Source organism: Leucoraja erinacea, chromosome 2 (genome assembly GCF_028641065.1).
Source record: "Leucoraja erinacea ecotype New England chromosome 2, Leri_hhj_1, whole genome shotgun sequence".
NCBI classification, from domain to species: domain Eukaryota; kingdom Metazoa; phylum Chordata; class Chondrichthyes; order Rajiformes; family Rajidae; genus Leucoraja; species Leucoraja erinaceus.
In genome coordinates, this window is record NC_073378.1 from 52,280,838 (window position 1) to 52,305,847 (window position 25,010).

The following is a 25,010-nucleotide window of genomic DNA, read 5'->3' on the forward strand; positions in this document are numbered from 1 at the left end:
CAGTTCAGTTTAACTGGGCATCATGTGTAGGAAAGAACTGCAGATGCTGGTTTAAATTTTAGGTAGACACAAAATGCTGGAGTAACTCAGCAGGACAGGCAGCATCTCTAGAGAGAAGGAATAGGTGATGTTTTGGGTTGAGACCCTTCTTCGGACTGATGTCGGCATGAATCATGTTTGGCATGAATATTGTGGGCTGAAGGGCCCATTCCTGTGCTGTGCCGTTCTATGTTATATGTATATGTATGTAGGTACTATAATGTGGATTCACATTTTCTTGTCCAGAAATTACCTGAAGGTTTACTAAATGAGGCAAAAGCTTTTAAAACATTTTTTCAACTTTACACACATCAAAAAAAATCCCCAAACGAATAGATTAAGAGCCAGCAAAAGGAATATATAAAACATGTATTTTCAATTCTATACGTCACAACTATGACAAAAACAAGTCATAGATAACCCCATCGCAAAGAGGAAGAAAGATTCTAAGGGGAGTAAGAGGCAACCGTGGCTGACAAGGGAAGTTAGGGATGGAATAAAACTAAAAGAAAAAGTGTATAACATAGCAAAGAGTAGCAGGAAACCAGAGGATTGGGAAACTTTCAAAGGACAACAGAAGGTAACAAAAAGGGCAATACGAGGTGTACGATAGATAGATGGAATTCAAATATTATGAGTACTGGACATTGAACCTGATTAGAATAGTCTGTAGTTTACATAGAAACATAGAAATTAGGTGCAGGAGTAGGCCATTCGGCCCTTCGAGCCTGCACCGTCATTCAATATGATCATGGCTGATCATCCAACTCAGTATCCCGTACCTGCCTTCTCTCCATACCCCCTGATCCCCTTAGCCACAAGGGCCACATCTAACTCCCTCTTAAATATAGCCAATGAATTGGCCTCAACTACCCTCTGTGGCAGAGAGTTCCAGAGATTCACCACTCTCTGTGTGAAAAAAGTTCTCCTCATCTCGGTTTTAAAGGATTTCCCCCTTATCCTTAAGCTGTGACCCCTTGTCCTGGACTTCCCCAACATCGGGAACAATCTTCCTGCATCTAGCCTGTCCAACCCCTTAAGAATTTTGTAAGTTTCTATAAGATCCCCTCTCAATCTTCTAATTCTAGAGAGTATAAACCAAGTCTATCCAGTCTTTCTTCATAAGACAGTCCTGACATCCCAGGAATCAGTCTGGTGAACCGTCTCTGCACTCCCTCTATGGCAATAATGTCCTTCCTTTACAATATTTAGAATAGCCTTATTGCTCTACAGTCCTTAAAGGGTGTCACTAGTAATTATATTGATTATTGTGTTGGGATATATTATGCAGTTACACAGTCCGCTCAGCCTAGTCCTCGTTGGAGGAACCGTAACTATAAACTCTAAAAGGGACACACATAGGCAAATACATTTTTTGTTGCTTTTTCTAAAAATCTAACACTACAATCGCAAATGTTGTACCTCTGAGATTCCTTTCCTAAAATAAATTATTCCTGCTGATGTACAAAGGCACCCGGTGGTTTTCCATATCTTACTTAAACAAAGTATCCTCAAGCATGCCTAGATAATGAATATTGGCAGGCTTTTCAACAATGGAGATCATTACAGCTGACCCCAGAGGTGCATTTCCAGAAAAAAATTCAGGATAACAAATAGGAGAGGAATGTATAGACATTTTTTTATCAAGGTAATTAGATTAACTGTAGCATTACCCTCTGTCACCTTGAATGAAAGCAAACAAAGTCAACCTTGAATTCCCTTGTTTGTACCTTCATATGTTGGTGGTGATCGTGAGGGCTTTGGTACATTCGGTACATTGGTCTTCATTAGTCAGAGTATTAAGCATTGAAGTTGGAAGGTTATATTACTGTTTACAATACAAAGGCAGCATTTGAAGTATTCACTTCTGGTCACCCTACTGTAGGAAGGATGTAATTAAGCTGGAAAGAGTGCAGAGAAGATTTAGAAAGATGTCATCAGCAGGCCTGGACTATTCCTTGGAGCACAGGAGGTTCAGGGATGATCTTATAGTGGTGTATAAGATCAGGAGGGTAATTGACCACTAGGGTCGCCATACGATTGGCAGCCTCGCCAACAGTCTGTCTGTTTTTTCGTTTTGTTTTTGTTATTTTTAGTGTGCTTTAAAAATTTGTGTAAATGTTCTCTGGTTTGTTTTATGCGAGAAGGTGGGGGGGGGAGGTGAGACCTTTTTTTCAATCTCTTATCCTGCGGGAGATGCGATTGTTTTCCGGGTCGTATCTCCGGTTGCTCTGCGGCCTAACATCATGGATCTGGAGGCCTTGCTCGGGACTGACTTTGAGCCCTCCCGCGGGGCGTGGACTTACCATCGGAGCCAATTCCTTTCTGGGATCGCTCCAATCGTGGTCTGCGGACTTTACCATCGAGAGCTCGCAGTCTTGGGTAGAGACTGTAGATGTCGGGAGCTCCAAGACGCAGAAGGTTCGACAAGCCCCGATCCAGGATCCAAACGGCAGCTGGGGAGTAAGATGGTCTCGTCAATGGAAGGCTTGAGGCCCCCGACCGCGGGAGAACAAAGAAGGGCAGAAAGTGAACTTTTTTCCACCTTCCATCAGTTAGGTATGTGGAGAAGTCACTGTGTTGGATGTTTATGTTAAAATGTATTTTGTGTGTTCTGTTGCTTTTTATTTGTATGATTGACTTGGCAAATGAAATTCCTTGTATGTTGCAAATCTTTATACTTATAAAACTCTCACCTTGTCCTCTTCCGGTTTGCGTTATTTTTTAATTTGCGCAAAAATGGCACGATAGCACTACAATTTTTTGCCACCTTACTCGCCATTCTCCTGTGCTGCAAGTGCAACAAGTTTTGTTCTGATCGGTGGAATAGTACGAAAGTTATGAACGTTTAAAAATTACAAAAAACGCCCCTTCCGGCACCCGTTGTCAATCACCGGCGGTGAGGAGAATAAAGCTGAAGGAGCGGATTGAGCAGAGTGTATTGAGTGAGTGCGGGGAGTGAGCAGCGTGTGGGGAGTGAGCAGCGTGCGAGCTGCGTCTGCTGCGCCCACACCCCACCTCCCCCACACCCACCCTCCCCCACACACACCCCCTCCCCCACACACCACCTTCCCCCCACAGCACCCTCCCTCCCCCACACCCCCCCTCCCTCCCCCCCACCCCCTCCCCACATCCTATCTCCCCACGCCCACCTCCCCCACACCCCACCTCCCCCCACGGGGGGAGTTTCGGGGATGGGAGCATCCTAGAGCTGGGGACGGGATGACTCTGCTGCAGTGGGGGAGGGGGAGGCTTCCGGAGGGAGCTGTCGGGAGCCGGGGTGGGGGGGGGGGGGTCCTACAGCGGTAGGCCATGGCAGCGCTGCCCCCACCAGCTCCCGACAGGCCCCGTCTGAAGAACGCACCAAGAGACGCAACACATACACACCTCCCCTCCCCCCACCCCACACCCCCCACTCTCATCCCCCCCCCCCCAACCTCCACCCCCCCTGCCTGCACACATGAAGGGGGGGGGGGGGGGAGTGCTGGGGGATGAGGGGAAATGAGCCGCACCTGCGCAGATAGGGGCTATGGGTGAGTGGTGGAATATTACTTTGGGGGAATGGGTTGCATTGGGAAAACAGGTGAATGATAGAATATTGCGTTGGGGAATGGGTTGCACTTAGTCTAGTAAAGTATCATTGTGTTATATTGTATGGATAGGATGAATGCACAGGAATGAGTCCTTTACCCAGAGTAGTGGGATCAAGCACCAGAGGTTATAGGTTTAAGGTGAAAGGAGATTTAATTCGGATCTGAAAAACAACTTTCACACATAGAGTGGTGGGTTTATGGAATGAGCTGCCAAAGGAGGTCGTTGAGGCAGGTAATATAACAACATTTAAAAGGCATTTGGACAGGTACATGGATAGGAAGGGTTTAGAAAGATATGAGCCAAACACAGGCAGGTGGGACGTGTAGATGTCGGCATGGGCAAGTTGGTGCCCCATGGACCAATGCAGTACGGCTCTGCTTGTCATTGGCTTGCTGAAATTAATATTTTCACATTTCACAGGGTATTGTCATTGTAGTTGTACTGGTTTCACTGTCGTCCTGATGAGTTTCATTGTCTGTATAACTTATTTTCATCTAGCCCATAGCTAACAATGGACCGTTTCCTTGATCATCGTTACTTTTTCGCATATCTTTCAATCATTTGTTCTATCTCTCTATATCACCGTCTATATCTCTCGTTTCCCTTTCCCCTGACTCTCAGCCTGAAGAAGGGTCTCAACCCGAAACATCGCCTTTTCCTTTTCTCCAGAGGTGCTGGCTGACCATTGATTTATTCCATATTTATGTGTCTTGCCGGGGTTCTGTTATTTTTTGACTTAATAGTTGTCATTTAATTGGGCCAGAATGTACAAATGGTGTTGATGGCTCTAGTCTAAAGGTAACAGATCAGTTCTTCAATCTCTCACAGCTAAGTATGCCACAGACATATGCTGGCCTGTCATGAGGCTGGGACTAACAGGGAATGTAATAGGTGGTAGTTGCAATAAGATATTAATATAAAAATCAAACGTTTATAAAACGTGTTGTAATAACCTTCGATGGTTTGTTAAAGCTGCTATGTCCAATAACACTGGCCCCCGGGACTGGCGGGTTAACGGTGCGCAGTCTCTGTCCACAGGCGTGCTGTCCCTCGGGTGATTCAAGCGCTCGTGCGCTGCGCGGGGCGGCGCGGGGCGGGGCGGCCGTTACATAAGGCTAATTATAGCAGCACCGTCGGCCGCCGCTCGCAATCGTTGGAAGACATGAGACTCGCTTGAATCGTCTTGGCCCCGCTCTGGGAGCAGGAGTGGGGGCGGATCCGGATCCGCAATGGCCGTGAGCCCCAGGCCGAGCTCGGCGATCGCTTGCCTGCTTCTGCTGCTGTTGGAGGTGAGACGTTGAGCTGCGCCGCGCCGGGGTCTTTAGACAGCGGGGTCAAGGAGGATGGAGCCACCGTTAACCCGGGGCTGGACCCGGTCCGGCTTGGGGAGACTGGCGGAGGTCTCCGCGCAACTTGAGCTGTCTGAGCGAGGGAGCCCTGCTGTTTGTGTCTTAATCAAACCGGAGGCCCCGGGATAAGACGCGGTACTCGGCTTACAGCTGCCTCTGTCTCAGCAACCATCTCATTCCTTCCCTCCTGCCTACTGTAGAAGGGCATTTGTTTATGCGAAAGCAGGGCTGGAAACGTGAATATGTATATTTCATCAGTGTGTTGATAGTTTTGGAAATTGGAGTCAAAATTGCCTTTTTTTAAATTAAAAAAGGGGAACGTTGCCGTGTTTCGAATATGTGTTGTCAATAAGTAGACGTGGACCAGAGTTGAAGGGACAAGCTGCTCCAGATCATTTGCATAAATCCAGATATTTTTGGAAACTTCGGTACAGCCACAAACCATTAACCCACTGTAGTTTTATAATGTCTGGGATCATCAGCTCACCCTAATTAACTAGCTTCTCTTTTGTGTAAATAGATACAAACTGATTATATGTTACGTTAACATAGAAATTAGGTGCAGGAGGAGGCCATTTGGCCCTTCGAGCCTGCACCGCCATTCATTGTGATCATGATTCTGCTAGCCCCTAGAGCTCTATCTAACTCTTTTAAATTCATCCAGTGAATTGGCCTCTACTGCCTACTGTGGCAGAGAATTCCACAAATTCACAACTCTCTGGGTGAAAACGTTTTTTTCTCATCTCAGTTTTAAATGGCCTCCCTTTTATTCTTAGACTGTGGCCCCTGGTTCCCCCAACATTGGGACCATTTCTCCTGCATCTAGCTTGTCCAGTCCTTTTATAATTGTATATGTTTCTATAAGATTCCCTCTCATCTTTCTAAATTTCAGTGAATATAAGCCCAGTCTTTCCAATCTTTCCTCGTATGACAGTCCCGTCATCCCGGGGATTAACCTCGTGAACCTACGCTGCACTGCCTCAATAGCAAGGATATCCTTCCTTAAATTAGGAGACCAAAATTGCACCCAATACTCCAGATGTGGTCTCACCAGGGCCCTGTACAACTGCAGAAGGACCTCTTTACTCCTATACTCAAGTCCTCTTGTTATGAAGGCCAACATGCCATTAGCTTTCTTCGCTGCCTGCTGTACCTGCATGTTTACTTTCAGTGATTGGTGTACAAGGACACTACATCCACTGGCTCTCCTTCATCCATTTCACTTCTCACGTTCTCAAAAAATTCCAAAAGATTAGTCAAGCAGGATTTCCCCTTCACAAATCCATGCTGACTTGGACCAATCCTTTTGCTGATATCCAAATGCGCCGTTATTACTTCTTTAATAATTGACTCCAGCATCTTCCACACCACCGATGTCAGGCTAACTGGTCAATAATTCCCTATTTTCTCTCTCGCTCCTTTCTTGAAAAGTGGGATAACATTAGCTTCCCTCCAATCCACAGGAACTGATCCTGAATCTATAGAACATCGGAAAATTATCACCAATGCGTCCACAGTTTCTAGAGTCACCTCCTTGAGTACCCTGGGATGCAGACCTTCAGGCCCTGGAGGTTTATCACCTTCAGTCCTATCAGTCTACCCAATACTATTTCTCACCTAATGCAAATTTCTTTCAGTTCCTTTGTCTCCCCAGATCCTCTATACTCTAGTACATCTGGGAGATTGTTTGTGTCTTCCTTAGTGAAGACAGAACCAAAGTACCTGTTCAACTCTTCTCCCATTTCCTTGTTCCCCATAATAATTTCACCTGTTTCTACCTTCAAGGGATCCACATTTGTCTTTACTAATCTTTTTCTCTTAACATATTTAAAGAAGCTTTTACTATTCTTCTTTATATTCTTGGCCAGCTTACCCTTGTACCTCATCTTTTCAACTCGTATTGCACTTTTTGTTACCTTCTGTTGTCTTGAAAGTTTCCCAATCCTCTGGTTTCCTGCTACTCTTTGCTATGTTATACACTTTTTCTTTTAGTTTTATTCCATCCCTAACTTCCCTTGTCAGCCACGGTTGCCTCTTACTCCCCTTAGAATCTTTCTTCCTCTTTGCGATGGGGTTATCTATGACTAGTTTTTGTCATAGTTGTGACGTATAAGATTGAAAATACATGTTTTATATATTCCATTTGCTGACTCTTAATCTCGATGTTTTGGGATTTGTTTCGATGTGTGTAAAGTTGGAAAAAGTGTTTTAAAAGCTTTTGCCTCGTTTAGTAAATCAAAAATTAGAAATTGAACATGAGACATTAAAACAATATTTTCCTCACATGGATTTAAACACACTTAAAAACATTTAAAAATTCTCAAAAGATCCCATTAACTAAAAATTCTCAAATTCGCAAAATATGCTGAACGATTCAATTTTAGTTGAGAGATTCCCTGTGGTTTCAGAAAAGTTGTGATGCCGGACTGTCATATGCTGAGAGAATGGAGTGGCTGGGCTTGTATACTCTGGAGTTTAGAAGGATGAGAGGGGATCTTGTTGAAACATATAAGATTATTAAGGGTTTGGACACGCTAGAGGCAGGAAACGTGTTCCCAATGTTGGGGAGTCCAGAACCAGGGGCCACTGTTTAAGAATAAGGGGCAAGTCATTTAGAACAGAGGTGAGGAAACACTTTTTCACACCGAGAGTTGTGAGTGTGGCCATTCTCTGCCTCAGTGTGTGTGCCAGTTCTCTGGATACTTTCAAGAAAGAGCTAGATAGGGCTCTTGAAGATAGTGGAGTCGGGGGTTATGGGGAGAAGGCAGGAATTGGGTACTGATTGGGGATGATCAGCCATGATCACATTGAATGGCTCGAAGGGCCTAATGGCCTATTCCTGCACCTATTGTCTATTATTAGTGAATGGTAGTTATTGAAAATATGGAGGATCAAACTTGAAGTAGATGTCTGAATTCTTGTGAAAAATGGCTGTTTAAATCTGATATCCAGAGTGACTAGCATAAAATGTCTATGAAGATGGAGGAAATTGTCAATATAAAAACTGAAAATGCTTGAAATACTCAAGCCAAGCTGCATCTGTGAAAGAGACGAGGCTAACATTGAGGTTGAATACCTTTTGTCAGAACATGCACTTAATTAGGTGAAATTTACTGGTTGGCAATTTCCTAAGCATGTTATGATCTAGTACTAAATGCAAAAATATCAAGTTCTTGACTGCAATCTTATTTTAAGCTGGGAGGGGGTGGGATGGGATGCTGGGAAGGGGTGAGAGAGAGATTCTTGGAATTTAGCTGTTGACCACGCAGCAGTTCTTGCCTAATGGGCCTGCCCAACTTTTAAGAAGTCAGAGATACACAGCTGTGAAGCTCGGCAGACATTTAACATTACCGGTCGGTTATCCTTGGTTCTGAAAACGGCTGCTTACCTTTTTTTTCCCCAATGAGCCAATGATATTCACCTGTCAGCACCGGCTACAACCTTCGAGAACCTTAGACCTCCTAGCAACCCATTAGGACCTCCTGGCGACCCACTTACGGCTCCAGAATTCTCGCTACTCTCCAAGGCGGCTTCATTCCAGTCGGCGCTAATTTTTCAACATGTTGAAAAATTCATGGCGGTCATACTGAGGCTGCGACTAGTTCCCAGAATGTGGGAACTCCTCATGACCATGAAGGCGACTCCCCGGCAACCACCCATGAACATGTGGCGACTGCAGTCGCCTAAAAAGTCACTGCTAAGTGGGACAGGCCCATTAAGCCGCATAATGTATTTCTGTATTGAACTGTTGCAGCAGTAGTAACTGAATAAAACCAGGAAAAATGATTTTCTAGCAATGCCAAGATAAGCTGATATATCTGTTTAAACAAATATGGCTTTGAGGTGTATGCATTAGAGAAAGCCCAGCTGCCCCCGACTCAGTCAGAATGACTATTTGGTTTTGACACTTCCTAGATTAGGGAGAAACTAATTGGCCAATTTCCTTAGTTAATGGCTATTTAGTAACTCCAGATGAAAGAGTGTATGATGACATTTATGGTTTGTTAACGTATTACAATTAATTCTGTAGACTCTAATAGAACAAGTAGTCAATTGAGGAAGAGTACCAACAAAGAATCATCAAGGGCAGAATGGATAACATAGGAGTAATTTGAGATTTTCAACCAGTTTTACTTCAATAATCCAGTGTAAGATTTAATATTCACTAAAGCAACTTCATTAGTGCTTATGGAAGTATTGAGGAAAATTGAAATACACCATTGATTTGTTAATGGTAGCTTGTCAGAGCAAATTGATTTCTTTGATATGATGCATGATTACTGAAGATAATGCTACATAAGGATATTAAAAGATTTATTTTATCAGAATTTCAATCCTTATAGTTTAGGACAGGGGTCGGCAACCTGTGGCCCTTGGGCCGATTGCGGCCCGTAACCCAAAATTATCCGGCCCGCAGGGGGATTTTTTTTTCCCGTAATCATCCGGCCCGCCGAGCAAGCTCTGGCTGTACAGCATCCTGCGCAAAGCTGCCGGCACGGCCGCGAGCCTTCTGTGAACACATTTAAGAAAGAACTGCAGATGCTGGAAAAATCATAGGTAGACAATGCCGTAGAAACTCAGCAGGTGAGACATGCAAGGATTGCATGTGGCTGTCTCACCCGCTGAATTTCTCCAACATTTTTGTCTATCTTCTGTGAATATGAGATTTGATGCCTGCCTGCCGGGGCAGGCTGAGGGCGGGATCCATGTGTACACGTGATAGATGTGGCCCGCCATCCGCTCACAGACATGCATCCTGGCCCCTATGCAGAACAAGTTTGCCGACCCCTGGTTTAGGAGGTGGAAGTGAATTAATAAAGGCACAAATTCTTCTAGTTGATTCTCCTCAGTCTGAAGAAGGGTTTCGGCCCGAAGCGTCGCCTATTTTCTTCGCTCCATAGATGCTGCTGCACCCGCTGAGTTTCTCCAGCAATTTTGTGTACCTTCTTCTAGTTGATGGTTATTTGATAGATTAAAGGGAAGTGTGCAATGTTTTATTATGTCAATTGATGTTAGGACTGCAGTTCTTTTTTATGCATATTAATTACATGACTTGAAGGCACATGAAATGGATCCAAAGTTGTTTTTGAGAATGTGAAACTCAAATACTGTAAGGAGTCAGGAAAATAGTAATGCGACATAAGGATGTAGACATACAATAGGAAAAATATGCCTGGTGTTGATATTTGATCATCAATGGTGACCCCAGTGACTATTGGTTACAGAGAACCGTTTGTAGCCCTGGTGTGTGTGAGGGACATTATGTACTTGTCATTTTGATCAAGGGAGATTTTCAATTATTTATTCATTTAATTATTACATTGTTATCACTCATAAAACAGTTTGGCAGCAATGAAATGGCACCTGGGAATTTGGCAGTCTTTTTATTGCATCCTGCCTAATTAAATTTGGCCTGAAGCTACAATGGTTCAATTAAAAATAAGATCTCTTGGCGTTTGGTAACTTGACTTTCACCTTTCAAACTGTCAATACATCCTCATACATAAACTGGAAGCAAATTAAGTTTCAAATGATCAAAAAACACTGCATTAGAGTACAGTATTTTCAATTTATTTGAACCAGCCTTTTTAAAAAAAATGGTTAGGACTGAATGGGTGACATATTTTAAGTACAGCTAAGGATCAATATTGGCTTAATCAAAGCCTGCTAAAATGGATTCTGAAATAACCAAAAAAATAATTATTTGGCTATATTCATCACCATCTGATATTCCAATCTAAATACATTTGGTGTAATTAGTTTGTTGCACTGATATACAGTGCCCTCCATAATATTTGGGACAAAGACTGTTCTCTTATTTATTTGCCTCTGTACTCTACAATTTGAGATTTGTAATAGAATAAATCACACGTGGTTAAAGTGCACATTGTCAGATTTTATTAAAGGGTATTTTTATACATTTTGGTTTCACCATGTAGAAATTACAGCTGTGTTTATACATATATTCAGAAGACAGAAAAGCCAGAAATCTTCCAAGACCGGACAATGTTTCCCCCTCTACTCTCAAACTCTGTGCCGAACAACTGGAACCGGTCTACACAGACATTTTCAATCAGTCCCTGCAAACCTGTACTGACCCTGCCTGCTTCAAAATCTCCACTATTGTTCCTGTACCCAAAAAGGCAAGGATTACTGGTCTTAATGACTACAGGCCTGTCACACTGACCTCTGAGGCGATGAAGACCCTTGAAAGGCTTGTGCTGACCAAGCTGAAAAATATCATGAACTTGGACCCTCTGCAGTTTGCATATCGGGCCAATAGATCTGAGGATGATGCAGTCAACCTGGGCCTGTACTTCGTCCTCCAGCACCTAGACCGCCAGGGGACCTATGCGAAGATTTTCTTTGTTGATTTTAGCTCTGCATTCAACACCATTGTGCCAGAGCTACTACACTCCAACATTTCTGAGTTGACTGTGCCTCAACCCTTCTGTCGATGGATCACCAGCTTCCTGATAGACAGGCAGCAGCATGTGAGGCTGGGAAAGCTCGGACCCCCAAACCCTCAGCATAGGAGCTGTGTACTCTCCCCTCTCCTCTACTCTCTCTACACCAATGACTGCACCTCCACTGACTCCTCTGGCAAGCTTCTCAAGTTTGCTGGATCCAGGATGAGGAGGAATCTGATCCAGGATGGGGAGGAATCTGCCTACAGACAGGAAGTGTCACAGCTGGCGTCCTGGTGCCTTCGTAACAACTTGGAGCTCAATGCTCTTAAGACAGTGGAATTGATTGTAGACTTTAGGAGAGCTCCCCCTCCCCTCACCCCTTGCTCAGTTAGGAAGAATCTCCGGGAGCCCGGGATGGCGGAAGCCCGCAACGGGAAGGTTGAGCCACATGGACTGGCTCGCTCAGGTCCAAGTGGGCCGGTCGGTTTCAGACGAGCCACAGACACCGTTTCACGCTGGCCTCCCATGTCCAAATCGAATGCCCATGCTGCAGCACGTGAAAGGGACCTTCATATGGGCGCTGCAAGGGTGACTTGTGGGAGTCTCGGCGAAGAAAAATGTACGGGCAGCCCATCAGTGGCAGTGGCACATGGGAAGGGGCCACTTCATGACGTGACGTTGGGATGGAAGATAGGGCGCCGACCCTCTCCCACAAGCGGATCAGCACCGATGACGGGGGTTCCTGGGACCCATCAGCAGCAGGGACAAACTCCCTGGGGACGGTGAGCGGAGCACCATATACCAACTCCGTAGAGGACGTTAACAGATCCTCCTTGGGGACCATCCGAATGCCCAACAGGACCCACGGCAACTCGTCCATCCACCCAGGGCCTGTGAGACGAGCCTTCAGGGCGGCCTTCAGACAGCGGTGGAACCGCTCCACCAACCCATTTGATTGGGGATGGTATGCTGTGTGGTGGAGTTGCGTCCCCAACAGGCGGGCCATGGCGGATCACAGTTCAGATGTAAACTGGGCGCCCCGGTCGGATGTGATGTGCAGTGGAACCCCAAAGCAGGCAATCCAGGCTGCTACGAGGGCACGAGCACATGACTGCGTTGAAGTGTCCGTGAGCGGGATGGCCTCCGGACACCACGTAAAACGGTCGACCACCGTAAGCAGGTGTGAAACCCCTTGGGATGGAGGCAGCGGCCCCAAGATGTCCAAGTGTAAGTGATCGAACCGCCGGTGTGGCACTGCGAATTCTTGAGGCCGAAGGGCATCCACAGGAACTCGAACAACCCGAACGGGGTGATAATTGCCGTCTTGGGGATATCCTCCAGTCGAACGGGGATCTGGTGATATCCCCGGACTAGGTTGATGTTAGAGAAGAACCTAGCCTTGGCCAGATGTGCTGAGAAAACCTGTATAGGGGGAATAGGGTAACGGTCAGCGGTTGTAGCCATGTTAAGGCGGCGGTAGTCCCCACACAGCCTCCAACCGCCGGACACCTTTGACATCATGTGCAGTGGGGAGGCCCATGGGCTGTTGGAGTGTCGAGGAGCTTGTCAGCAGCGAGCCTATGGGGGCGAGCGTGGAAAGGTGGACCCGATGTCAGAATATGGTGCATGACGCCGTGCCTCAGGCTGGCCGAGCCGAACTTGGGGGTGACAATGTCCGGGAACTCAGCCAGTACCTGGGCGTAGACATTGTCCACCGTCGCTATAGGGTTGCTGACTGGCGCTGTGGGCGCAGTGGCGCGCAAGGAGATCTTCTCAAAAGAGAATTTTGAGAAGATCTCAAATTTTACTTGAATAGAATTTTTTTTAATTTTCTAAACTTAATATAAAATGAATGTTGTTAATGAAGCATAAGATTTAACAAATGAGTCACTGTTGCAATAAGCTGGGAAAGATATATCCAACCGTTTATTTGGAATGAATTAACAATATACCATTTGACCTCTCGCTCGTTCACTATTATGCAGTAAATTAGGGAAGCATTAAAGTATTAAAATTGCGTAATCAATGCAATTTCTTGTTCGTGCTTTCAACCCCCCAGCCCTTCACTTTAGTATTTTTATTGGGTAATGTGATTGTTTTAATTCCACATATGGCATAAGTACTGTCTTGGCTAAGCCAATGAATAGGAACTTTTAAAACTTTGCAAACTTAATTAGGGTGATGGCAAATGGTTATGGTTTGCTATCTGATATCCATCCAATAACTACTGGGAAATGTAGATATTGGATAAGGTATTTGGGCTTGGTGTGATTTACTTTGTGATCAAAAAAAGTTCATATTTTAGGAAGTCCAGACCTTGATTATTATATATCAGTCACGCCATGCTCAAATCTATGAGCCTCAGAGTACTCCCATTCGAAAACAAATCTGCACATGAAAGTGGCATCACAATTCAGCAGCGTGGTGATGTAGACATTTGGTACGCTTGCCTTCATCAGTCAAAGCACTGAGTACAGAGGGTGGGATTTTATGTTGCAATTGTACAAGACATTGGTGAAACTGCACCTGGAGTATTAGGAAATATGTCATCAAGCTGGAACGAATGCAAAGAAAGTTTACAAGAATATTGCCAGGACTCATGTACCTTAGTTATAGAGAGGTTGGCAGGTTAGGACTATTCCTTGAAGTGTAGGAGACTGAAAGGTGATCTAATAGAACTGTATAACATTGTGGGGCATACATAATGCATATGCACATTTTTCTTTTTCCAGGAACTGGAACAACAAAAACTAGGGGTAGAGATTTAGGATGAGGGGGATAAAGATTTAGAAGGGACCTGAGGGACAATGTCTTCACAGAGAGGATGGTGCATATGTGGAATCAAAGTTTAGAGGGATACAAGCCTAACTTGAGAAAATAGGGCAAGCATACATGAGTATCTTGGATGAGTTGAGCAGACTGGCCTGCTACCATGATATATTATTTAAGAAGGAACTGCAGATGCTGGAAAATAGAAGGAACAGGAAACTCAGCGGGTACAGCAGCATCTATGGAGTGAAGGAAATTGGCAACGTTTCGGGCCGATACCCTTCTAGGGTTTCCATGATATATTACTCTGACTGTCTTTGGCCTACTATTGTGGTCTTGCTACATTGCTGATTTTGTTTGCTTAAATTTTTCATATCACTTCATTGCAATTGTAACTGTTCAATGTCGCGTATGGCAAGAGTTCTCCATAATTTTTTAATGCATGTTATGAATTGTTAAATCTTGATTTCCATACAGTATAGCCGTTGGTTGCCATGTGACAATGGGTGTTGACTATCCATTCAGATTTCCAGCGCTTTTAAGTGAGGTGCTTATTCCTATTGTTATTTGGACCTGATCCAATTGGATTAAAAAGGAATAAAAAGATATGACTTTGCTTTGTGAATTTCTTTTTTTTCCAACAAGATTAAGTTCTTGCATTGCCACAACCTGGAGTGTTAAATCTAAATGATGCAAACTGCAAGGATAGGAGGAATAAAACTTTGTATAAATTTTGAATTAGGCCACATTTGGAGTATATGCAGTTCACATTACAGGAATGGTAGGGAGTCTTTGAAGAGGGTTTGAAGTGGTTCACCGGGGATGTCAACTGGATTAGAGAGTATTAGCTCTAAAGGGGTGTCCGTGGCTAAAGAAAACCTGATAGAAGAATGTAAAATTATGAAAGATATAGATACAGTAGATAGCCAGAATCTTTTTTTCCAGGGTGTAAATGTCAAAGGCTGGAGAGCATAGCTTTAAGATGAGGGAAGGAAAATTTTAAAGGACACTAGACCAGGTGTGGACCCATTGGGTCTGTTCCCCGAGGCAATATTCCACCATTGACCCAAAGCCACCAACTGCACAGGCGTGGCTGACTGGTTCCCATTGTGACAGCGGATATCCCCGTTGTGACGCGTCACGGCTAACGCGGCTAACGCTGGCTACATAACCTCACCATCCTTCCTACCCCTAACCTCCTTTAATCCCCCTCATCCCCAGCACTTCCTTCCCCTCCTCTTCTTTCCCCTTTTCTCCTCCCCTTCCCACTCCTTGCCTCACCTCTCGCTCCCTCTCCTTTCCCCTATCCTCAGACACTCCCTCCCTTCATAACCCCTCTCCCCTTCCTACCCCCTCCCCCACTGCCCTCCTCTCCCTCTATCCACCACTCCTGCTCCTCTCCCTCTATCCTCTCTCCCTCCTCACCTCCCCCACTTTCCCCTCCCTACTCCTCTCCGTCTATCCCCCTGCTCCCCCACTCCTCGCCTCCCCCCTATCCAACCCCCCCACAATGAAAATCGTCCTGTTTTTTAAAATGACCCCCCCCCCTTATCCCACCCCTCACAATGAAAATCTGGATTTAAAAAGAAAGAAACCTCCTCCCTATCCCACCCCCTCCACAATGAAAATCGCAATGATTTTTGTTAAATGATCAATGATAATCGCATTTTTTCTTTAAAGTAACCCAAACACACTGTTGACTGTTAATGAAAACGGAAGAATTTGATTAAAACTGAGTTTTTGTGAAAAGCACGATTTAAAAAAAAAAAAGTAAATGAGATTCGGGATCCCATTGTGACGTAACGTCGAATACGGCTGACAGGCAGGGCAACTGGCAAAGTGGTTTGAAAAGTGATTTTTGTAAAGTTTATTGTCAATAACTTGTAAACTATACTATCAATCTGAATGAAACTTGTTTCGTTTGCATCCCAGGACAACAGTGAGTGAGGTGGGCCTAAAATTGTAGCGCTATCGTGTACCGTTTTGACGGGGTTTTGGGATATCATGCACACATATGCATGCACATATACAAACAAACAGAGTAATATACTAGACCAAGTGGGACGAGGATTTGGTCCCGTCCCCTCAACGCACAGTTGTGGGTGGGGTGGGGGGCGTTTTGCGGCGTCACACACTTGCACTAACCACCCCCCCTTGATATTATATTAATATAATTAATATTAATTAATATTTAATTAAGAGAGAGCGACACAAGGAACTACAGATGGTGGTTTACCAAAAAAGAGGCAAGATGTTGCAACTCAGTAGGTCAGACAGCATCACTGGAAGACGTGGATAAGTGACATTTTGGATCAAGATACTTCTTCAGATTTATTTAGTTAGTTGGATTTAAATCCCAATTTGCCATAGAGGGATTTGGACACCTCTCTGGTTCCCTGCACTATCAAGCACATAGTTTACTGATCAGGAGCATTGACTTGTGGAGTAAATCTGACAATTCCAATTTGGAAAATATCCGATGGTGAAATGTTGCAGTAAATTAGTGGCTTTGGCACAAAGTGGCCATGGGGCACTTGGAATTCTGAGCGTCAAAGGTGGATGGTGCTGCAAGTTTTGTAGTATAAGAGATCAGTTCCCCATCTGCTTGCTTCCATTCACATTCTGGAACCTGGTCTATGGTTCTCTTCAAATTGATTCACCATTGATTGTTATGTAATCATGACACAAATTCAAATTGAAGTCTGCAGACTGTTCATAAATATATTTAACCTGGGAGCTTTGTCTATCAGCAGTCAGGTTCTGGGACCTTTACAAATGTTGATGTCAAATGTATTATAATGGAGCAGGTCAATGAATTAACTCCCCTTCCAAAGCTGACCTTTTTGTCCTGGGCCTACTCCATTGTCAGTGTGATGCCAAACGCAAATTGGAGGAACTGTACCTTTTATTTGGGCAGCTTCCAACCCAGGATTTGAACGTTGATTTCTTTAATTTTAAGTAACACTTTCATTCGCTCCTTTTCCCCCATCCCCCGCCCTATCCACACGCATAGCATCCAACTGCGTAGGTGCGGCTACAGAGGGGGAGGGGGGTAGTGAGGGGGAAGGGGTAGAGGGAGGAGGATAGAGAGGGAGGGGGTGGAGAGGGAGGTGAAGGGTAGAGAGGGAGGTGATGGGGTAGAGGGAGGGGCAGAGATGGGGTTCGAGAGGGGGAGGCAGAGTGGGGGGGGAGGGTAGGGGAGGAAGGGGGTGTAGAGACAGGGGGGCAGGGAGGGTAGAGAGGAGCGGATGTGAGAGGGAGTGTAGACGTTTGAGCAACTCTCCCTACCCCCTCCTTCTCCCCCCCCCCCCACTCTCCCTCCTCAACTCCCCACGATTCTTTTTCTCTCCTCCACTCCCCCCCTCACCTTTTCGAGGGGAGCCGATGGGGCTGGACTTAGCAGGTCCGAGCCGAGCGTGCGGGGCCGAACGGGTCCCAGCAAAGCCGAGCGTGCAGGCCGAAACGGGCTAAGCAGATTGGAGTGCTGGAGGGGGAGCTGGTGGAGAGGGAGATGAGAGAGGGAGGGGGGGGGGAGGGGAGGGGGCAGAGAGGTAGAGGGGTGTTTCGAGAAGGTGGTAGAGTGGGTGGGGGGGGGGGATGGAAAGGTAAGGTAGTGATGCAGAGGGGGCGAGGGATCCCAGTGGGGCCGAGCGGGTTGGAGTGACCCTCGCACCCAGAGTTTGCGAGAGGATTGTGACGGTAAAAAAAACTTGCTTTTTGTTTACCGCGCGGAGCATCCTGTCCTGATTTGCGAGTGGATTGTGACATCACTCGGAATTTTTTTTCTTCAAAATGTGAGTTTGGAAAAATAATATTTTGAAGCTGCTTTTAAAAGGTTAATAACTTGTGAAATGTAGGTTGAAATGTGACGGGAAGATATTTATCCTGTCCGCGGAAAAATGTGAGTAGCAAGTGTGAAAATGGGTAGGCTGTGGCCTAGAGTTTGGAAGAAGATAGGAATTAAGGAGATTGACAAAGTTGACACAATCCTGGCCCACACAGACACAAGAACAAAGGAGAGAGAGAGGACGAGAGAGGGAGAGGGGGAGACATGCCTGGAACATGTTGACAGGACAAGTGGTGTAAACAGAACCCATGGCAAAGTTTAAGAAGCATTTAGACTGCCACATGAACAGGCAGGGAATGGAGGGATATAGATCATGTGCAGGCAGATGGGATTATTTTGGATTGGCACCATGATTGGGACATTGAGGGGCCTATTTCTGTGCTGCACTGTTTATGTTCGGAGTATGATTGAGAGCAAAATTAAAGTATGTGAGTATAAACAACAGTAAAAGCTTCTGCAAAGAAGTAAAAAGATTGGAGAAGGCAAATTAAGTCCTCTGGTCATAAATGGGACTGTGTAGAAGGCAAAGCATTTAAATAATACTTTGACTTTTGCGTCTTGAAAGACAATAGACAATAGGTGCAGGAGTAGGCCATTCGGCCCTTCGAGCCAGCACCGCCATTTAATGTGATCATGGCTGATCATCCCCAATCAGTACCCCGTTCCTGCCTTCTCCCCATATCCCCCGACTCCATTATTTTAAGAGCCCTATCTAGCTCTCTCTTGAAAGCATCCAGAGAACCTGCCTCCACCGCCCTCTGAGGCAGAGAATTCCACAGACTCACAACTCTCTGTGAGAAAAAGTGTTTCCTTGTCTCAGTTCTAAATGGCTTACTCACTCTTAAACTGTGGCCCCTGGTTCTCGACTTCCCCCAACATCGGGAACATGTTTCCTGCCTCTAACGTGTCCAAACCCTTAACAATCTTATATGTCTCAATCAGATATCCTCTCATCCTTCTAAACTCCAGAGTGTACAGATACTGGTTTATACATAAGATAGACACAACAAACTGGAGTAACTCAGCGTTTTTTTATTATATGTATGACTACAAGGCAACAAAATTTCATTCAGACCGGATCTCTGCAACTCATCTCTGAAGTCCTGCCTCCCCGTTCTCTGCCCCTACCTCACTCAACTCCTCATTGTCCCAAGGAATTGTCCCCTCCGCTTTTAAAACTGCTGCTGTCACACCAATCTTAAAGAAACCTGGTCTTGATCCCTCCTCTCTCATTAACTACCGCCCAATCTCAAACCTCCCCTTTCTTTCAAAAACCCTGGAGCGTATCGTTGCGTCGCAACTTCATTCCCACCTCCTTGCGTATAACCTACTTGAACCCCTCCAATCTGGCTTTCGCCCCCTCCATAGCACAGAAACTGCTCTCCTCAAAGTCCTCAACGACCTCCTCACCTCTGCTGACACTGGTTCCCTCAACATCCTCGTCCTCCTCGACCTGAGCACAGCCTTCGATAGAGTGAACCATAACATCCTGCTCACCAGACTCAAGGACCTCGGCATTGAAGGCTCTGCACTCAGCTGGCTCCGTTCCTGCCTTTCCAACAGATCCCACTTCATCTCTCTCCACAACCACACCTCTGCTACAGCCACAGTCACTCAAGGCATTCCCCAAGGCTCCGTACTCGGCCCCCTCCTCTTCATCATCTACATCCTCCCCCTTGGTCAGATACTCCGCCACTTCAACCTGGACTTCCACTGTTACGCCAATGACACCCAGATCTACCTCGCCCCAAACCCCCCCACACCCCCCCCCCCTCTACCATATCAACTGTTTGTCAGCTATAAAAACCTGGATGCAACATAACTTCCTCAAACTCAACAGCGATAAGACAGAATTCCTCCTCATAGGCTCCAAAGCAACACTCAGCAAAATCAATAACCCCACTCTCACCATCGACGGCACCACTGTCTCCCCAGGCCCGCAACCTTTGCGTGATCTTTGATTCCACCCTCTCCCTTGAGCCTCACATCCGCCATGTCATTAAAACCTCCTTCTTTCATCTCCGCAACATCGCCAAACTCGGACCCTCTCTCACACCTCCCGCTGCTGAAAGACTCATCCATGCCTTCATCTCCTCCCGACTGGACTATTGCAACTCGCTTCTCCTTGGCATCAGCTCCACCTACATCAACCGACTCCAACTGGTAAAGAATGCAGCCGCCTGACTCATCACCCACACCAAATCCTGGCATCACATCACTCCAGTCCTCAAACAACTTCACTGGCTTACCATCTCCCACCGATCACCTACAAAATCCTGATCCTCACCTACAAAGCCCTCCACCGTCTGCCCCCCCCATATCTCACTGACCTCCTCTCCCCCTACCAACCCTCACGGTCCCTCAGATCCACATCAGCCGGTCTCCTCTCCATCCACAAGTTCAACCTCCGCAGTTTTGGGGACAGAGCCTTCTCCAGGGCAGCTCCCAGGCTCTGGAACTCCCTCCCCAACTGATCCGCAATTCCGTGTCCCTCGCCATCTTCCAGTCCCGCCTCAAGACCCATCTCTTCACCTCTGCCTATCCTTAGCCCCACGGCCCCCTCCCTTTTCATCTGTGCATTAATTGCCTCATATTGTGTTTTGAATTGAATTCTGTCTTTAATTTGTGTACTAGTCATGTCTCTACTATTTATTTCATTCCCCTTGCATGTTTTTCCTTTACCTGCTAAATTTTTGTAAGGTGTCCTTGAGACTCTTGAAAGGCATCCATAAATAAAATGTATTATTATTTATTATTATTAATAAAGGATACTTTGACTTTCTTTGATTTTGCATTCGCTTTCTTCACTGTCTGCTGTACCTGCATGTTTACTTTCATAGACTGATGAACAAGGACCCCCAGATCCTGCTGTACTTCCCCTTTTCCCAACTTGACGCCATTTAGATAGTAATCTGCCTTCCTGTTTTTGCTACCAAAGTGGATAACCTCACATTTATCCGCATTAAACTTCTTGCATCTGCCCACTCCCCCAACCTGTCCAAGTCACCCTGCATTCTCATAGCATCCTCCTCACAGTTCACACTGCCATCCAGCTTTGTGTCATCTGCAAATTTGCTTATGTTACTTTGAAAAGAGGATAAAAATTACTTTGAAAGAGGATAAAAATATCTTCTCGTGCCAGGAACCAGGTGTAATGGAAAAAAGGGCTGGTGAAATGAATGCTACTGAAAGCTGTTAATCTATATCTCAGTGTATTAACAGGCAGCCACTAAAACATGGTTGTATCTTTCAATCTTCAGATTATGGAATGAAGGTAGGCAATTTGAAAGAGAGAAGGGAGAAGGAAATTGGAGTCCAACGGTGAGCTTGGCTTGATGCCAATGGTATATAATATGCCTTTGTCTTTTATTGCATCCTTTATAACAGGGCACTTGGAAATTTTCAATGAGATTAGAGAGAGTAAGAATTCCTGGAAAGAGAATAGTTTGTTAAACCAACTGGAATCCTTTGAGGATGTAGTAGAAAATAGAGGGAATAAATCATTTTCAGAGTGGAAGACTGTCTGATGGGGTGTCACAGTGATCAGTGTTTAGTACCTCAACTATTCATAATATAAATTCAGTAATTTGAATAAAGGAAACAAATGTAATTGTTATCAATTTGTTGATGGCAAGAAACTAGGTGGGTTTGTGAATTGAAGGGTGATGCCAAGAGGTTTGAGAATGATTTCGGTAAGTATATTCAAATATATGGCAGATGCATTATATTGTGACAAATGTGAATTTGTTCACTTTAGTAGGAAAATAAAGGCAGAGTAATAGCGATAGATTGAGAAACATTGATATAAAAAGGGATCTGGGTGTCCTTGTACATAATTCGCTAAAAGCAAGCATGCAGCTAGAGCAAGCAATTAAGGTGGCAAATGGTATTTGGCCTTCATTGCAAGAGACTTTGAGTAGAAAAGCAAGAATGTCTTGCTATAATTATACAGACCCTGGTGAGACCACATCAGGGGTATTGCATAGTCTTGAATTCCTTGTGTAAGAAATTGTATACCTACGCTGGAGGGAGTGCAAATAAAAAGTCTTAAGGCTAATTGCTGGGATGGTTGAATTTTGTAGAAGGAAAGATTGGGTCAACCAGGTTTCTGATAGGTAAGAGTTCAGATAAATAAATAAGAGGAAATCTCTTGAAACCACCAAAAGACTGACAGGGTTTGATAGGCTGCAGTGATTTTTTTCCCCAGATTAGGGAGGAATAAAATGAGGGATCACATTCTCAAATTGTAGCGAAAGGCATTAAAGACTGAGATGAACATTTTTCACACCTGAATGGTGACGAATATGCTATTCTCTACACTAAATTGGTTTTGAAATGCCAAAATGCGTCTTGCTGCATGAGGAGAGAAGGGAACATGGATTAAGAAAGATGATCAGTCAAGATTGAATGGAGTGGCAGAGAAGGCTCAAGGAGCCAAATGATCTGTTGCTGCTTTTTTCATTATAGACTAATGTGATACTACATTTTGAGACAGCTGAGAAGTTAAGCTATTTAATGTTGGAAATCTATGAACAAATTCACTGCACAGTAAATCAATAATCCTATAGAATTGCATTAACTGACCTCGAAAGCAAATTATATTTTGAGATATTTCCAACTGTTGTGATCAATATGATGATGATGCTGACTGTGCACCTTTATAATGTATGCTACGTTTCATTTGAAATCTCTACACCTTTAACGATGATGCTGTTAACATTATATTGAAAATTGCAGTGTTATTGTTGCACATGAATAATTCATTATTAATGCTAGTAAAATCCAGTCATACAGCGTGGAAAAAAGCCCTACAGCCAAACTTGCCCACACTGACCAATATGCCCCAACTACACTAGTCTCACATGCCTCCAAACCTATCCTATCCATGTATCTGTCCAAATGTTTTTTTAAACATTGTAATAGTACCTGCCTCCACTACCTTTTCTGGGAGCTCATCCCATATACTTATAACCCTTTGGGTTAATAAAATAAAAAATCTATATCTAATATACAGTACCCTCCATAATGTGTGGGACAAAGACCCATTATTTATTTATTTGCCTCTGTATTCCACAATTTGAGATTTGTAATGGAACAAAAATCACATGTCGTTAAAGTGCATTGTCTAAAGGCCATTTTTATACATTTTGGTTTGACCGTGTAGAAATTACAGCAGTGTTTATACATAGTTCCCCCACAGCAGTAAATTAAAGTAATCATGTTTAGTATTTTGTTGCATATCCTTTGCATGCATTGACGGCTTGAAGTCTGCGATTCATGGACATCACCAGTTGCTGGGTGTCTTCTCTGATGATGCTCTGCCAGGCCTGTATTGCAGCCATCTTTAGCTTATGCTTGTTTTGAGGGCTAGTCCCCTTGAGTTTTCTCTTCAGCACATGCTCAATTGGGTTCAGATCGGATGATTGACGGCAACTCAAGAATTTGACCATTTTTTAGCTCTGAAAACTCATTTGTTGCTTTAGTATGTTTGGGATAATTGTCTTACTGTAGAATGAACCACTGGCCAATCAGTTGAGGCATTTGTTTGAACGAGCTAATATGATGTGTCTATACACTTCAGAATTCATTATGCTACTACCATCAGCAGTTGTAGCTTCAATGAAGATACTCTGCAGGCTTGTAGAAATAGGGTTTTATGTAAAAACATAAGTGTGTCCAGCCACACTTTTTACATCCGCCATTTCAGGACGTAAGTAAATGGTCAAGATTTCTGTCTTATTAAAGTAAAAAATCTGCAGATACTGAAAATCTGAATCACTCCTTTTCTTGCAGCATTTTCTAAAGCAACCGGGTTAGATGCAACAATTAGCTTTCGACAAGGTCCCACATAAGAGATAGGCTTTCGACAAGGTCCCACATAAGAGATTTAAGATACAAACTTAAAGCACACGGTATTGGGGGTTCAGTATTGATGTGGATAGAGAACTGGCTGGCAGACAGGAAGCAAAGAGTAGGAGTAAACGGGTCCTTTTCACAATGGCAGGCAGTGACTAGTGGGGTACCGTAAGGCTCAGTGCTGGGGCCCCAGCTATTTACGATATATATTAATGATTTGGACGAGGGAATTGAATGCAACATCTCCAAGTTTGCGGATGACACGAAGCTGGGGGGCAGTGTTAGCTGTGAGGAGGATGCTAGGAGGCTGCAAGGTGACTTGGATAGGCTGGGTGAGTGGGCAAATGCATGGCAGATGCAGTATAATGTGGATAAATGTGAGGTTATGTGGTGGCAAAAACAGGAAAGTAGACTATGGTTACACAGAAAAGCTGGAGAAACTCAGCGGGTGCAGCAGCATCTATGGAGCGAAGGAAATAGGCAACGTTTCGGGCCGAAACCCTTCTTCAGACTGATCGGGGGTGGGGGTAGGTGGGGACAAGAAAGGGAAAAGGAGGAGTAGCCAGAAGGCTGGAGGGTGGGAGGAGACAGCAGGGGATGCTGCTGCACCCGCTGAGTTTCTCCAGCTTTTCTGTGTAACCTTCGATTCTCCAGCATCTGCAGTTCCCTCTTAAACAACAGGAAAGTAGACTATTATCTGAATGGTGGCCGATTAGGAAAGGGGGAGATGCAACGAGACCTGGGTGTCATGGTACACCAGTCATTAAAAGTAGGCATGCAGGTGCAGCAGGCAGTGAAGAAGGCAAATGGTATGTTAGCATACATAGCAAAAAGATTTGAGTATAGGAGCAGGGAGGTTCTTCTGCAGTTCGACAGGGTCTTGGTGAGACCACACCTGGAGTATTGCGTACAGTTTTGGTCTCCTATTCTGAGGAAAGACATTCTTGCCATAGAGGGAGTACAGAGAAGGTTCACCAGACTGATTCCTGGGATGTCAGGACTTTCATATGAAGAAAGACTGGATAGACTCGGTTTGTACTCGCTAGAATTTAGAAGATTGAGGGGGGATCTTATAGAAACTTACAAAATTCTTAAGGGGTTGGACAGGCTAGATGCAGGAAGATTGTTTCCGATGTTGGGGAAGTC

The 25,010-nt window shown here is 44.8% G+C and overlaps 1 protein-coding gene across 1 annotated transcript in view; it reads left to right on the plus strand.

The window, feature by feature from the left end:
- Positions 1-4,720: 4,720 nt before the first annotated feature.
- Positions 4,721-25,010, plus strand: part of vopp1b (VOPP1 WW domain binding protein b) — a 60,920-nt gene continuing 40,630 nt past the window's right edge. The window contains exon 1 of the mRNA XM_055656815.1: positions 4,721-4,922. Within this exon, the coding sequence (XP_055512790.1) occupies positions 4,863-4,922 (60 nt within the window). The 5' untranslated portion in view covers positions 4,721-4,862. The remainder of the gene's footprint in view (positions 4,923-25,010) is intronic.